Source organism: Pholcus phalangioides, unplaced genomic scaffold, assembly GCF_987345545.1.
Source record: "Pholcus phalangioides strain wild (caught in Gottingen) unplaced genomic scaffold, Ppha-v1.0 ptg000021l_1, whole genome shotgun sequence".
Taxonomy (NCBI): domain Eukaryota; kingdom Metazoa; phylum Arthropoda; class Arachnida; order Araneae; family Pholcidae; genus Pholcus; species Pholcus phalangioides.
The window spans coordinates 330,838-348,116 of record NW_028301614.1 but is presented as its reverse complement, the minus strand read 5'-3'; the positions used below and the strand labels follow the sequence as shown (position 1 = coordinate 348,116).

General features: G+C 34.6%; 1 protein-coding gene across 3 annotated transcripts in view; it reads right to left on the bottom strand.

The window, feature by feature from the left end:
* LOC149070465 (dual specificity tyrosine-phosphorylation-regulated kinase 1B-like) overlaps nucleotides 1-17,279 on the bottom strand; it is a 113,397-nt gene that overhangs the window by 18,113 nt on the left and 78,005 nt on the right. For all 3 annotated transcript variants that reach the window (XM_089249171.1, XM_089249172.1, XM_089249169.1), the window contains 5 exons: nucleotides 9,826-10,034; nucleotides 9,372-9,560; nucleotides 5,761-5,926; nucleotides 3,258-3,544; nucleotides 1,437-1,583 (listed from right to left, as the gene is read on the bottom strand). In XM_089249171.1, coding sequence (XP_089105297.1) covers nucleotides 1,437-1,583; nucleotides 3,258-3,544; nucleotides 5,761-5,926; nucleotides 9,372-9,560; nucleotides 9,826-10,034 — 998 coding nt within the window. The remainder of the gene's footprint in view (nucleotides 1-1,436; nucleotides 1,584-3,257; nucleotides 3,545-5,760; nucleotides 5,927-9,371; nucleotides 9,561-9,825; nucleotides 10,035-17,279) is intronic.

The window sequence follows — 17,279 nt, the reverse complement described above, 5'->3', positions numbered from 1 at the left end:
GTGGGAAGAAGTGGTCAACATTAGCTATTACCTGTGTTTTGCTGAACTGTACACTGTGTACACTTTATCGTAAGCCTACTCACACCAACAGATATGTGCATAAGCTCTCCAATCATCATCCTCACCAAAAACGAGGTGTACTGAAAACCTTGATCGAGCGGGCAAGAAGACTATGTGAAGGAAAAGATCTAGGTAAAGAGATTGAGCACTTAAAATCAGTTTTCCGCTCTAATGGGTACACGAAAGACGACATCAAGAAAGCCTTACGCTCCATCAAGGAATCACCAACGGAAAATGAGCAGTCACAATCAATTGGAAAAGCTGTGCTGCCTTTTATCCCCGGAGTGACGGCAAGAATCAGCAAGGTCATGAAAAAACATCGTATAAAGACCATTTTCAAACCAACCAGAAAAATATGTGAAATGCTGCGATCAGCAAAAGACCACCGTGACCCTCTATCAACACCGGGGATCTACCGAATACCGTGCACCTGTGGTCAGGTATATATTGGAACCACAAAAAGATCTGTGGCCACGAGAATAAAAGAGCACGAACGATGCTGCAGAATGGGCCAAACAGAAAAGTCGGCGGTGGCAGAGCATGCGCTTTACGACAACCACAGTGTACAGTTCAGCAAAACACAGGTAATAGCTAATGTTGACCACTTCTTCCCACGAATCTACAGAGAGGCTATTGAAATATACAAGCACAAAAACAGCTATAATAGAAGAGAAGAAACTTTGAAATTGAGCAGATCCTGGACACCAGCTCTCAGAAGAACAAGAACCTTCCCCTTCAAGGTCCAGCAACAGAATGATGACAACAGCCAATCAGATAACTCCACATCTCTCGGCCAATCAGGTTCTACCAGCATAACAACTGTTTACAATACGCTGCCAGCCATAGAATCAACTGACCAATCGCAAAACAATAGTGTAGTTCAAGCCACTTATGTGCATAAATACAACCTGAGACTCCGGAAAACTTGACTTTGATCCAGTTTATCAATTCTCCTGATGATGCCAACCACTAGTGTTGGGGAAACGTTGAGAACAAACTCAAACGGACGACGGTCTTCGAACCCGAAAAAACAATTTTTATCAAATGATGGCCGCGAAAACCTTATAGACTATTTAAAATTTTTACATTTCCCCGGCATGTCGGGCAATAGATCTATGTAGTTCAGCCCATAGCGATCAAGTGTCAGGGATTTGTTAAAACCTGCATTACAGCAGCTTATTAATGGGGGAAAAAATCTCCACAATTAATTAAAACTATAAAAATTTTGATATATTTTCACAAAAAAGATCCCATAAATCATTGATCAAATTAAATGATTCATCAATAAAATCATTTTGACATAAATGGCAACAATTCTATAGCTATACTTGGGAATGAAATCTTAGTTCAAACAACTCCAATGAAAATAAATATACCTCATTAGCACCACTAAAAAGTGGTTCCCCCGTGTGCATCTCTACTAATATGCAACCCAGACTCCACATATCGATTGCCATGTCATATGGTATACCCAACAGAACTTCTGGTGAACGATAGAAGCGGCTCTGGATGTACTGGTATATCTACAACATGGATAATAAAACAGTTAACTTACAAAAAGTTAAATCAACACCCCTAAATATGCATGAGAAAATATACATCTACTTATTACTGCTATGGAAGAAACAAGCATGATTTACCCCAAAAATTTTAATAAAAAAATTAGGGGGGCACCGGGCATAGGACATGCGAGAAATCAGTTGGCCAGATGACTGGTTAAGGGGTAAGATATGCAGTTTTCCTTTATATTACTGTTATCTGTAAACGCATAAAATCTTGTTTAGCAAAGTTGAAATAGTCACATTCCTCTACAGGGAATCAAACCACCAACCTCTCACTGTCCAACGAGTGTTCTACCATCAAGCTACAGAGGCCAGAAATTTTCTTCCCTTATATTTATGCTGAATAGGACTGCCCTGCAGAAAGCTTTCTAATTTAGCACCAGCTTGTTTTGTCGTGTCATTTTGTTTAAAAGTTTTCACTATATTTTGCAACAATGAGTGGAAACATAGAAGTTGGATTTCATTCACAAGATTATAAAAAAATTGATTTGAGCATAGCAACTATGTTCAATTTATTAACATTATCTTGTGTTATTTTTAAAAAACACCAAGGGATTTCACTCACTCAAATTTTTCCTTTTTGTCCAACACGTTCCTTGGATCTCTTTCCTCTCTTACATGCATACAGTAATTAACAATATTTTGGGGACAAAAATTACAATATGGTACTGAAGTGTTACTTTTAAAAGAACCCACTCATCAATTTTAAAATATGATTAGCCGGTAAAAGAGCATAACCCCATAAATAGTCTATATCAGAGTTTTTCAACCTATGGTCAGCAGACCAGTGGACCATATCCATGATGATGGCATCAATGGTCCATACATAGATTTGACAATTCAATTCTAACTTGATGAAAAATCATTCAGTTGTTGTAGTTGATATTAGTTATATCCCATATGCGTTCAAAGAAAAATTGTATGTTCATACTTAGGTTCACCATACCACAGTAAGGAAAATGCTGCAAATAGCTATGACAAGATATCACTAATTGTAGCCCAAAAAGGAAATTTACGACAAATTAGCTAATTACTGCTAAAATGGGTGAAAGGTGGGGGAAATAAAGGAGGACTAAATCCCCATATTTCATTGAGAAAGATAAGAAACTGGGATCTTAAACATGGTAAAATATGGGACGTCACCAAATGTCATCAAAAGCATTGCCATAAGTTGGCAAAATCCCCAATTGTGGTAAAATCACAAACATTTGGGGAAAAAAGTTAAACCTGACAAATATGGAAAAGTTGAATATCATTTATAGCCGTAAATTGTGGCCAATAATTATCATAATAAGTTATGAAAACACTAATACTATCATGTAACCTATCACAATAAGTCATGAACAAAATGCATAAAAAAATTCAGAGCAAACAAAAATACAGGAATGCCCAGTAAATATGAGACACAAATAGACAAAAATGAATTTTTTCAGACATTTTGCTGGTCCTTGGCTTAGAAAGGTTGAGAAATACTGGTCTATATAATGGGATTGATTGAAACCCTCTCATAACCACCAAGGATTATCCATGAAAAAAAACATTGGAATCTATGGTCTGCATCGTATTTGATCAACAATTATAAAATATTGTCAGCAAGTAAAATAAATTGTCATAAAGTAATAAATGCTTACTTACCCTCTGACCTAACTGGCAAGAGCTCCCAAAATCAACAATTTTGATAGCACTTCTTTTTGGATTACACAGGAGTATATTCTCCGGCTTCAGATCACAGTGGATGATGTTAAGATCAGCACTTGAAAGAAACATCAGAGCTGTGCACATTTGTTGGGCAAACTTACGCGTCAAGTTCAAGGAAACACCCCGAAACGTGGTGTTGCGAAGAAGGTCATACAAATTATATGATAAAAGTTCAAACACCAAGCAAAGATGATTTCGCCACATAAAATGGCCTTTGAGTTTGACTGTAAAAAAAAGAAAAAAAGATTAAATGAAATTAAAATTTTATAGCAAAATTATTCTAGAAAAAATTAAAAAAATTTTGTCTAAGGATTTAAAGTGTTCATTCTTAAAATATAATCTTAATTTTTATAAGTTCAGTTATATATAATAAGATTTTTCCATTTTTTCCTCTCATTTAACTATCAGAAATTTGACTTCCCCCCCCCCCCATTTTTTTAAATGCAATCACAAGAGCAATAAAGAAATAAAATAGAATACAAAACTCTGGAAAAAAAACATACACCTTCCTAGATAAAAGAAAAATGAATGCATAAAAATTTTCATTAAACAAATTATTTAACGAGAATATCAATTATTAGAAATAAATTGATATTCTCAACAAATATCACTATTTTTCTTTTCAGTTTATGTATAAGTATTATTTATCAATGGGGAAATAATCTCAGTAAGGGATGGCAACTTATTTATTCAATATCGTTCGGCCGAGGCCTATACAAGAGGATGCGGAAGTTATGTATGATGAAAATGATGATTGATGGTAATTCTTTTTAACTTAGTAGTTAAAATGAATACATAGCTAAAACTGCATAAGGGCAAATTTCTACTAATCTGCCAAACAAAAGCGGATGATAGGCGAGCCTATAAGTGGAACATAAAACACCATAGTAATTCTGTCCTATGTGTTCTAGTTCAGAAGAAATTTAGCCTTCTGTTTGTGATTCATCACTGAAATCAGCATTCATCAAAGTAGATTGGGATTAACAGTTACAGATTTTGGTTTCAATTTTTAGCACCTTGTAGTTTGCCATTAAATCCAGATATCCTGATAAAGATGATGTCGCTCCATAGCAGAGGCTCTCAAACTTCTCCTACCCACAGGGTCACTTTTCCTAATCAACTCTTATCTGCACCTCCCCAGAGCAGTTTAAAAAAGATTCTCCTCCTCGAAAAACCTTTGCCAGGGCCACAATGGAGCAGTTTGAAAACCCTTGCCCAATAGAATTTTTTCTGCAAAATCAAATTCTCTCTAAAATCTGTAGCCGCCAATTCTGAATGTTCGTCATGCACCTCATACACATTCTTCCGCAGTATTTCTACTGAATTAGTACATGCCAGAAGTACTTGAGCACAGAAGAGTTGTGTTTGTTTTGTGTTCTTGCAGTCTGTTTTCCATAATCTGAAGCGTGATGGAATCACAAAAGTGATGGTGGTAAATGCTTGAATTTTCGGGCCGGCCTACTCTATGCGGAGTGAATTTTTACAAATGAGAGACCAGCTCACATTCATGGAAAATGTCTCTCTGCAGAGAGCAACATGTCGTTTTAATCTTTAATAGCTTACCAAGCAGCCTCTCAAGGCAGCATAGTTTAATCACATATGGTTATTCATATTAACAAAATAATTCTTCCTTGATTATCACTTAATAATCACTACCATCTCAGCAATTACCCTACGATTATGCTTAAATTTAATAATGCACACTTTTTTCCAAAAATAAAAAAAAATTATGCACCCAATTTTTTTTATATATTGGTGTATTGCTGTACTAGCATTAGTAATATATTGTATGAACAGTAAAACCTCTCTTTTGCGGAATACCGGAGGGACAAAAAAATTCATCCGTAAAAGAGGGGCGACTTAATCAGGGGTTTAAAACGCTAACTTTTTTATACAAGGGGAAATTTTTATTAGGCTGTAAAAGACGGGTGGCCATATCTGAGGGGTGTCTGTTAAGAGAAAGTTTTACTGCACTAAAAATAAAAAAAACTCAACACAAGAATCTGTAATTACAATTTTTGTCGAGAAATATCATATAATATTGTCAGATGTATTACATTTTACAGAACAGTGTGCTGTCAGATGACCCATTGTGTGTGTGTCTAATAATCAATAAATTACGATTAAATACTCAACGTTAATCGTATTTAACGTCGAAGTTAAATACGACTTTGAAGAGTCAAATTCAAAATTTTTTGCATTTGACTCTTGTGTACAACAGCAAGTAACTCCCGCTATAAGGAGTTTTTTAAATATTTCTTTTTCTTCTTTGTTTCTGCTACTGATGAAGGAACTTCATATAGTTCTGAAACGCGTAACAAACCATGTTCGTTTTGAATTTTGGGTAAACCCAAACGTCGAGTATTTAATCGTATTATCAAACCCAAAAGGTAATCCATTTCTAATCAATAAATTACTGTATATATAAGAATCTGCTAACCTATTTTATCCTGACCAAGTTGTGAGTAGCTTCCATCACCTTCATAGTTGTTCATCATTTCTAGAAGCTTGACTTCAATCTGAGCTTGATTTAAGAAAGGCTTCTTGTTTTTGATTATTTTGATTGCTACTTGACAGTGTTCCTCGTGGTCATATGCTTTAACAACCTGTAAATTTCATAGACAGTTTGATTACTGTATCTCACAAGAATCAACATAGATTCATCAGAAATTTATTTTTAAGAAAAGAGAGGATTAATTTAATCAATTTTAATCTGGGAAGATGCGTGGAGTACTGCAGTACTCCACACCATGTACCATGACAAAAGCATCAATTCCCAGAATTCTGTTTTAGTGTTTGATGTGCAACGATGGATCCTTATGAACAAGATATACAAAGGTTAGTTAATTTACATATTAGCGCCTTTCATTTCTATTAGCTTTAATGCTATTTGACAATATGAATAACAGGGAACCAAAAAATAAATAAAAAATTGAAAAAAAAATTAGATTTTTAAAATTTTCAAAAGTTTGTATTGAAGTTTAAAGAATTATTCACTGTGTACGTAGGAGAACATGGAACAGGTGAAAAGCTAAAGGCCTTCCATGTTCATGACCATATATTCCAAAGGAACCTGCTAAATATTGTTTGTTTTGGTTGTAGATCACACATTTCACCTCGGTAAATGTAGATACAGTCGAATCCCATTATAACGAAATCCAAGAGACCGGAGAAATCATTTCATTACAACAAAATTTCGTTATAAAGGAATTCCATGTTTATGAATTGTTCCTAGGTAAACTTATCTGGAGAATTATAAAAGTGTTTGTTAAAATGAGAATTTCACTATAATGGTATTCGTTACAACTGGATTTGACTGTATATGCTGGAAAACATCAGCTGAATTCACTCCTCATTATTCGACATTCAAAAAATGTGAAATTAGTCTCACATTCTCAAAGGGCAAAAAAATCAGTCATTCTAACTGAAGAAAGGAAGAAAGTCGAGATTATATCACTTTATAATTGGACAAAATGGACAAAAAGGGCTGTAGCTGTGGTTGATGAAATGAGAGAAATAAAAGATATTATTATTATTTTTTTTTTATTTATTTATTTATTTATTTTTTTTTTTTTGGAAAATCAAAGATTAATTGGAGTTTTAACTACAATTTTACAACTGAAATATTGCATTTAAAAAAGAAGTTAAATCTTGAAAGTAGCTGGGATACTCTAGTACCCCACATGAGAATTCATGTCTCTACTCAGGCCACACCTCTCAGGTTAAATCTTAATTAGCAACAGAAAATTAAAAAAATTGTATCAATCTATGGAAAACAATGATAAAAATTGAAAGTGGTAAAAAGCATGGATACGCTACATTACAATATGATGCAAGAAATTAATACTGTTTATTATGATTTAGTTTCATATAATTATAAAGTTTTTTCATCTAGTAGAGCATCCATAAATTCCTTACAAGGAAAAAAAATGAATTTTTTTTCAAGATTTCAAATAGGTATTTATCTGTACATTGGAGTTTATTAATATTGGCATGATGACATGAGTATTTATTTACTTCTGTGAAGTGAGTGAGATGCAAATTACTCACAAGAACAACAACAATTTACTCACACGAACTCCATGAAATATTCTTGCTTGTATTTGGACACTCAAAGGAAGAGTAAAAATTTCTAATGAAACTAAATAAGGAATCAAAAATGGCTTTGGAAATGCTTGTATCAGAGATCGGTATGTGTATTGACATATTAACAGCGTATGTATGCATCAGTGAAAAGTTCTCGCACAAATCCTTAATAACATAAGGATTTTGATATCATACTTCAAAACATCATTTGCATCAATCCATGCATGCATAAAACCACAATCAGAGTTTAATTTGATAAACATAAAAATGCTATATTCTGTATATTTTTCAACCACCTTGTTGGGCATTTTGCCTGTTCTGGCTTGTGTGTGTGTACAGGGTGATTCAGAAAAGATGGGAAAAACTTTTAAAGATGGCAGTACACATACACAATACATAAATAAATAAATAATAAAATATTATTATTGTTATTATTTTTATTTGTTTATGTGTGTACCACTACCTCTTAAAGTTTTCCCATCTTTTCTGAATCACTCTGTATACTAGGCGAATCTGACCTATTCTGCCTAAAAAAAAGGGGGGATAGACGAGACCAAGTGGATCATGAAAAACCCTACGAACTTTGTCCTATCGCAAACTCTGTTCGAGTTGTGGTGGATAATCGATTATGGAAAAAAAAATTTGTCAAGTCTGAAAAAAAACAGAATTTGTAAAGTTTCTGAAAGACCTATGCTCAGACTAAGCACACATTTGGAAAACAGAAAAAATGCTATAGGTGACACTGATTTCATTGAAATATCTGGTTTTAATGGCGAGTTACAGATGCTGAAAGATTGACAAAGTTCAAAATCGAATTGTTGCCAAAATTTTTAATCGCAAATTCTGAAAACACCCTTCTACATACAGTCTGTCAAATTTGTCAAAAACTTGTCCATTTCACCAGCTTTTGAAAGATCATAGAATAAGCCAAATTGGTCATCTAGATAAGGACAAATTTAGTCGTTTGTTTGCAATACATCACTGAAATTTGCATTAGTTGAAGTAGTTTTAGGTTTTCTCTTCACCAATCTCCCAGCCTTTGTAGCTCACCATTAAATATGGATATCCTGTAGATAGAAGTAGTGTCAATTTATAGGAATTTTTGTGCAAAATCAAACTGTAGCCGAAATCTGCAACCGCCATTCCGGATGTAGTGCTCTGTATGCGCTTCTCCCAGTTAAAACCTTGACATAACAATATGGTATAAGGCTCAAGAGCCAAAGAAGGAATAAGCCTCAGGAGAACTAAAATCACAAAAACTGAGGTGGACATTCGAAAATAAAAAAGATGGAGACGTGTGTGTAAAATTTTTTTTTACATTAATAAATTCCCATTTAAGTTTGTCGTGATGAGTGCTCACTATTCTGAGAACTTAGGAGCACTACACCAGATTTTAGTTGAATATCTACTTCTAAAAACGCTGATTTCAGTGATGTATATTACAAACAAAAAAGTAAATTTCTCCTGAACCAGAAAACCCATATGGTTTTTTGTAAGCTCTTTCAGAAGCAGGTGGAATGAACAAGTTTTTAACAAATTTGACCGACTGTAGCTAGAAGGGTGTTTGCAGAATTTGCGATTAAAAATTTCGACAACAATTTGATTTTGAACTTTACCAATCTTTCAGCACCTGTAACTCACCATTAAAACCAGATATTTTGATGAAATGGGTGTCACCTATAGCATTTTTTCTGCTTTCCAAATGTGTGCTTAGTTTGAGCATGTCTTTCAGAAACTTTACAAATTCTGGTTTTTTTTCAGACTTGACAAATATTTTTTCCATAATCGATTATCTACAACTCAAACGCAGTTTGAGATAGGACAAAGTTGGTAGGGTGTTTCATGATCCACTTGGGCTCGTCTATCACCCCCTTTCATTTGGCAGAATAGGGCAGATTCACCCTGTATATCCATATGTTGATGTAAATAAAGAAAAATATATATTATACATAAAAAAATTCTCACCTGACCAAATGAACCCTTGCCTATTAGAGAATCAATTTCATAGCGATCTAAAAATTTCTCGCCATTTCTTATGATGTAGTCATGGTTGTCATCATCATAACCATCATTGAACACTTTCCTCTCTTTCTTATGGCTGGTATCATCACCTTGTGTCTGCTGCGCTCTTCTTTTCTTTTTTGCATAGTATACCTGATTATACATACATGGGGGAAAAAGTGTCAAAACAATAAGGCTCTTAAATAATTTTTTAACCCATCCTGAACGAAAAAAAAAAAAAAAAATTGAGTATCCAAAAGCAATGATTTGCCGATAAGAAAAAAAAAATGGAATGAAATAGGACATTAACATTTAAAACATACATTTTAAATAAAATCTACTGCTATGCACACATACTTATTTTACGTAAAAAAATGAGTAGGAAAAGAATAGATATTTTTTTAAAATAAAATCTTACCTCATTTATATGCTTGTAGGTTTTGATGAGGTCAACACTCAACTTTCGTAAAGGTGCTAAGCTAGGATCTCTGCTCTTAAATGGTGTGTTTGAATGAAGTGATACAATGTTATTTTGAGAGCCCTGAGTGCGATTGGCGATAGCAACAAGCTGATCCTCCGTCACCAGTTGCCCGTACATTGAAACTGGCTGCTGCTTCAACTGCTCCCCTATTAAAAAAGAAAAATGATTAATGAACAGCGTGTCAACTTTTCAACCTTCACTTGTAAAAAAAAATCAATAATATACAAAAAATCTACATGAATCTTATTGTCATTGTGCATAATGTCATGTCACAATTCTCAATTTTTTTTAAATGCCACTAAAAGTTTCTTCACGTGTGTTTCAGTGTTCCGTAAAAATGTAATATGTATCTGATCAATAGAAAGATCAATACCGCATTTGTACACAACGGAAACACATGTGAAGATGCTTTTAGTGCCATTAAAAAAAAATTGAGAATTTTGCACAACAGGGCAACATTGTTTTATTTTCTTTAACAGAGTATACTAAACAAAACTATCCATGCAATATACAATCAGCATACAACATAACTTCTGCATGTGATAAAAAAAAAAGATGATATTAAGCACAGAAGCAATCACTTGAGGACATTCATAGAATCTTCTGGGCAGTATAGACAAGGTCAATAGGATATTCGCTTAATGTACAAAATGATGTTCAGATGCATCACAAGTACAATAAACTGTAATCATCCTTGTCAGAATCTTTCCTGTCAAGGAGGCTCAACAGAAATGGCAATACAATGACAGCAGAACACATTGCTATCCCCAGGATGGTGAAATTTGACAGAAGTTACAGTATATGTTACAGGCACCTGAGTGGCATGGTGGTAAGATGCTTGTCTACCACCATGAAGGTTGCTGTCACGGTCCTGGGTTCGAACCCGACGGAGGATATAGATATTTTCCCTAATGAACTTGAGGCGACCACCATTAGACAGCACTTTCGTTTCCAACCCATCTCATTAATGGGAGTAAATTGCAATATAGCAATATGGCCAGAGTTGGTGTTTGGTGAAGTAGCATATGTTACAAATAAAATTGGAAACACTTGCACAATCAATGCTTGATGGGAGATTGTTCCAATTGGTTATTGGAGATTGTTCCAATTGGTTATTGGAAATTGTTCCAAGGAAAGAAATTCAATTTGCAACAGTGTATGGATGCAAAGATGGGTTTCAATTTTTTGGAATGCTTAAGTCTATTGGAAAAGTGTGAAGGTTGGGTTAGAATATGAGAAGTGTCGCGTTATACATCTCTCTAATCTCATTTAAATGAGGGATTACTTCAGATTTCTCACTTCCTCCTGTTATATGACTGAAATTTTTCTCCTTCTCACGAAAAATACAGCACTTGTGATTGATATTTTTCTTTAGGAGCCCCCTACATAAACCAGATGGAACTCTCTTATGCACAGACCAGAGTTTGTGCAATACTGGGCTAGAAGAACATGGCTATAACTAATTTTGATTTCTTCTGAAGTTTGAGACAATAATTCTGTCAGAATTTATGTAAGCATCACATTAGAATAGTTTTTCTTGATGAGAATGAAAGTTTTAAGAAGAGTCAAGTTAAACTACATTCGATCTCTTACATTCAATCGGTTAAAAATATATTGAATTAATCATTGAGCTTAATAATAATGATCATTCTCACAAATTTGTCAAGATATTTCTAATGAATTCGAAATATTTTGACCAAAAAGCGGGGGGGGGGGGAGGAGGAGGTTCGATTTTGGTTCCGGCAGAGGGGGGTTAAGAACCTTAAGAGTTCTGGTCTAACGACCTTTGAAGGTTGCCACAAGAGAAGGGTGAATGTAAGTGTATATGTGTGCGCATACATATAAATCACCTCCCATGGAAGAACTGGTCTACAATCTGGCCGACCTATAAATAATAAAAAAATATACACTTAATACAGCACAAGGGATGAAATAAAATAAAATAGAACAGCCCTGAAGAGAAGGAAAAAAAATATCCGAACTTGAAACATTTACGCATGGGAAAAAATGACTATCAGGGTTAAGGTATTCCAAAAATGCTGATTAGCAAGTTTGAACGAGAGGGACAGCAAGTGATCAGCAAAACAGTTGTGGAAGGGAACGGGTGTAGAGGGAAAAAAACTTGCGGACTAATTCACAGAGAGTCCGCGGAAAAATAGATGAAACTCGCTAAAAAAATTGCCGGTGTCGGCGACCTTTTGACAGGTCTTTTTTCTTCGCATAAAACCAAGAGAATTTCTTGAATGAGAGCCGGAGAAAGAAAAAATAAATAAATAAAAAGTAACACAGCTTAAGAGGGGGAGGGGAGAGAAACTATGAATGGGGAGAGGCTTGAGTAGCAGTAGTAAGTACTTCCTTTCCCCTCCTTCAGGCATAAGTAGACAAACATTAATGGCGAGAGATCTGCCACTACAGTTAGCTTCATAATAACTTTTATTGGTCTTTCCCTTTTCCTTCAATCTCAGCTACTTCCCAGTGGATTCAACTATTATTACGCAATCATCCCTGGTACTCAATGGAGGGGTTTATTCTCAGGAATTGAAGACGGCTGCCTTAAAGTTAGATATCTGACAAGACAGGCACACATTATCTAACAAATGTAATATTTTTATCAAACTTATATTCAAATGCTAGAAATTTCCAGAATTATATCCATGTAAAAAGTATTGCAATCTCAAGCAATATTAATTTGTTGCACTTATTCATTAACTTCCAATCTGACCAAACTCACCGGCTGGAAAATAGCATGCATGAGAGCGTCAGTCGAAATATTTTGGATCTATATACAAAGAGATCATTGGCGTACACAAAAGGGAGCCAATATTATAGTGTATTTTACAGGAAAAAACGTAAAAACCCCCTCAGAAGGAAAAAAATCTGAAAACCCACCTCGAGAAAATTCTGTGTACGCCTATGAAAGAAATTAACAAACCGTGAGCGGCGAATTCCTAGGGAGAGCGCGAGCAATTTTGAAAGCTCGGAAAAGCGTGAGATTTTGAAAGCCAAAATGAGCCACTACGGCAAAAAAGTTTGAAAATCCCGGTTAAATAGCAGTGTTTTTCTACCATTTTTTGCCCATATAGCCCCTTGGGACCATATTTTATTTTTTGGGGGGGGGGGGGCCCAAAAATAAAATACTTATTGAATTTATTTTTTCAGTAAATTTAATTTTGTGAACAGAAATTTTTTAAATAAGATTGGTCTCTGAACCAATAGACTGGATTTACTGAGCTTTCGTTTTGCTATGGTTTTATTTATGACCATCTGTCCACCTGTTATGGCTCTCCTTCCCCCAGATTTTACTCGTGGCCCCTAAAGCAGAATATGCCGAAATCTACGACCTACGTCGCAGAACAATCGGTGCTACTGCAGAATAATCTGGAAGAATTTTAAGATAAATGTATAAAAAATAGTGAATTTTCTGCAGTAAAATTCACTATTATGATAATTTTTACTGCAGAACATTTCCAGTAAGCCGAGGGTTCGTTGCAAAACAATGCAAAACATTATTTTTTGGAGTCCGTCGCTCTCTTCGAATATTTCAGGACCACAAGGGGGCATGTAGAACTACTGATATAGCCTACAATAGCTATAAAGACCGAACACAATAATATTTTTAATAGAATAAATTTTACGGGGGGGGGGGGACGCTATGTGTTCAATTCTACAAATATAACTTAATTTGGTGCTTTATGATTGGCTGCTAAAATTCAAACCGAATGAAGAAGGGGAACAAAATATGATGAACGAACACAACTGCAAACTGAAATTCGCATACAAAATAGAAATATATATATATATATATTATGCATCGAGGTCTTGCATTAGAATCGTTTCAGGAGTGATCTAAATCCTCTCTGATCAAAGATGTTGATTAGTAACAAATAGTCAGAAGATAGTGAAACTATTGTAAAGTCTACTACACAATACCAAAACTTATAACAATTATATATCCTCAAAGATATGAATCGCGAGAATTTATCTTTATTATCTTTGATGATGCTATTAATGTCCAACGACCGAAAAGATAAAAAGAAAACGCAGAGACACACACATACACAAAGTTGACTCGTGGTTATAAGGCCGTCAGTCATAATAATAACAGTAATGATTCATCAGTCCGCGTCCGAAAAGAAAAGCAACATGGCAGCTACAACACATCACGCGATGATATCGAGTGGGGTACATAGAAGCAGCCGCGCGCGTGCACTGTTGTTGTCCCCACTGACATTCTGGCCATCTGGCCTACATTCACACGCGACCCCGATTCACAGCTGCATAACATATAATGTAATATACACACACGTATTCGATGCCATCTAAAACAGGGTAGATTGATAACAAGACTTAGAATCACTGTCTCAATCGGCTGATTGTAAAGAAAGAGCTACCTGAAAATTCTCATTTTATTTTCCACAGGAAGAAGTCTCACAATGGTTGCTGTTTCAGTGAACACAAAAGGGGGATTTTTCTTTTTCTATTGCGAACAAGGAATGTAGTCGAGAAAAAATTTCGCACTCATTCGTCTTTCTTCTCAATTTAGGCATTTGGGTCAAGAGACACACATACAAGTGCCGATAAAAGAAATGAAAATTCGTGTAAACGTAACGTGCAATGATGCACCGATCAGAAGCTAAAAATTCATGCTCAAGCGAAAAAATAAAAATGTTCTCCAATATTTATATTCAACTACTATAGAGCGAAGCAATGTTTATAGTAAAGTGAAAGGGACCAATATCTACTCCAACCCCGAAAAAAAAACCCAACCAAGTTTTTTCCGAACATAACTAATAAAACTAAGTAAAATAAAAAAAAATTCGTGACGAAACTGAAAACACTTCTAATACGAAAATCATACAGAGGTGAGGAATATAAACTGCTGTTTTGGTCTATCGCCATCTAGCCGTCAATGACCATATGCATACACAGTGAGACAACCACGTAAACTGGGGTCGTATACACACACCCCATTGCAACTGATAATAGGGACATTAGAATACATGAATATATATATAAAGCATACACGCGCACCGGATTATGCGACTATAAAAACGTGGGGGAAGTGGACAAGGCTCCCCGTCAATGGGATTTTCTTCAGTGGGCAACAGCACTACAAAGAAAGGGCGGGAGGCATTCCAGCGACAAACAATCGCGTTGTTTATGAAGCACCAAACCACGAGCGGCATTTCCAACATCTCCCTATGTCTAACAGCAACTGCGCGAAAACACGCGATCGAAATATTACTCACTCAAATGCTACATAGCTCGAAAATTAAGTGTTACGAGTAGCAGCCAGGACAATAATTGTCATGGTTCTCCACTTGAGATTTTTCACATTTTTTTTTAACACGATCTTCTCAGTATATTATTCATCTGCATAGATCCGTGGCTCGATCTTGATATCGGCTAATAAGTTACCTCAGTAACCTCCCCCCCCCCCCCACAGATGATTTTAATTTCAGAATAAATAATCGTCAAATGAAAATTATCCCAATTTTGTTCATTGTGGTTCATGTTACTAAAAATATTTGTTTAATAAAATGATGTGAATTCCTCAATTAAGGGGTATCACTATTCTTTCGACTTTGAAAAGGTCGAATTTTCGAAAATGACTTCAAAAAATATTTCATTCGATTGCAAATAAAATACTAAAAATTTCGTGTTAGTCAATCGGCTAATTTGTTCTTTCATAATTAAAGAATGAAATACTGAATTATAGTGTAAACGTATACTAGGAAAAAACACTTTGAACGTGATTTTCTCAGATTGTAGTTTTTGAGCTCATTCGTAAGATTTAAAGAAAACTATTGTCCCAAAAATTCTGAATTTTTGCAGAAACGTTTAGTCGATATGTGTTAGTAGAATACACCTCGGATTTAGCAATTGATTGATGGGAAGTATTTTTCAAAAATGTAAATTTTTTGTTTTTTTTGTTTTTTGAAATTTATATACGTATATTTTTTTTCAAACTTTGAAATTCATAAAATTTCCAAGGAATGGTCAGATATCAAAGTCCGAGGTCTATTCTATTAACACATATTGACTAAACGTTTCTGCAAAAAATTCAGAATTTTTGGGGCAGTAGTTTTCTTTAAATCTCACGGATGAGCTCAAAAACTGCAATCTGAGAAAAAATCGCGTTCAAAGTGTTTTTTTCTAGTATACGTTTACGCTATAATTCAGTATTTCTTTCTCTAATTATGAAAGAACAAATTAACCGATTGACACAAAATTTTTATTATTTTATTTGCAATCGAATGAAATATTTCATGAAGTCATTTTTGAAAATTCGACTTTTTCAAAGTCGAAAGAGTTGTGATACCCTTAATTGAGGAATTCACATCATTTCATTAAACATAAATATTTTGAGTAACATATGAACCACAATGAGCAAAATTGGGATAATTTTCATTTGACGATTATTTATTCTGAAATTAAAATAATCTGTGGATTTTCGCCTCGAAAGAGTCGTGAGACACCTTAAAAGAGACGAGGCCTCGAAAGATTTTTATCTCGATTTGATATTTAGTACAAGAAGGAAAGGGGGGAAAAAAAACCCGGTAAGTTATTTGAAACTCTCACAGCAATCATAAAGATGTTTAAGAGATATTATTTTTTTTGAGATTGTAATTATTAGGATAACTTTGTCCGATGTAATTTCTTGAAAAGTGAAACTATTTAAATACGGTTTCTACAAAAATTATTTTCTGATTTTCTCAGGATTCTATTGTATGCAATGTGTGTGTGTGTGAAAAAAATTACAAGGTTATTCTCTAACAGGAATATCATAAAAAAAAAAAAAACGTTAGATTAAAATAAAAATTTTGTAGTGATAAATGTAATTGATCAAACTGGTGCGGGTGGGATTGAAACAAAGTTAATAGGAAAAGCAGGGGTGAAAATAATTTTCCCAAAATATAAAGGGGGTGAGGCCTTCAAAATAGACAACCTTCACTCCCATATAAATTTATGAACAAATGGCATTACTAATAGAAGCTATTTGATTGGAGAGGAAAGAGAAAACTTCCATATCGCATAATACAACAGATGTGTCAACTAAACGCACAGTAGTAGAGTTGAGAGCAAACGCAAGCACAATGGTCATTGTGATTGTGAATGACCTCGGCGAATTAAGCTGTGAGCACAGAACAGTGTTAACTGGTGAACTGTGCCAATTAAAGTCGTGGGAACTAGGAGACCACCCACGAAGGTAAGTGACGACACAATCATCAAGTGTGAACTTTTCTTTTTGCATGAAAGAATAAACAAAGAATAAAATAAAAATCGCGCTAAAAACAGGACGTGTAATTTCTATCCTTGATTAACATACGATTGAAAATGTTGGGAAAAAGGACAAAAAATTGTGTTAAAAAGTTAAAAATCATTATCAA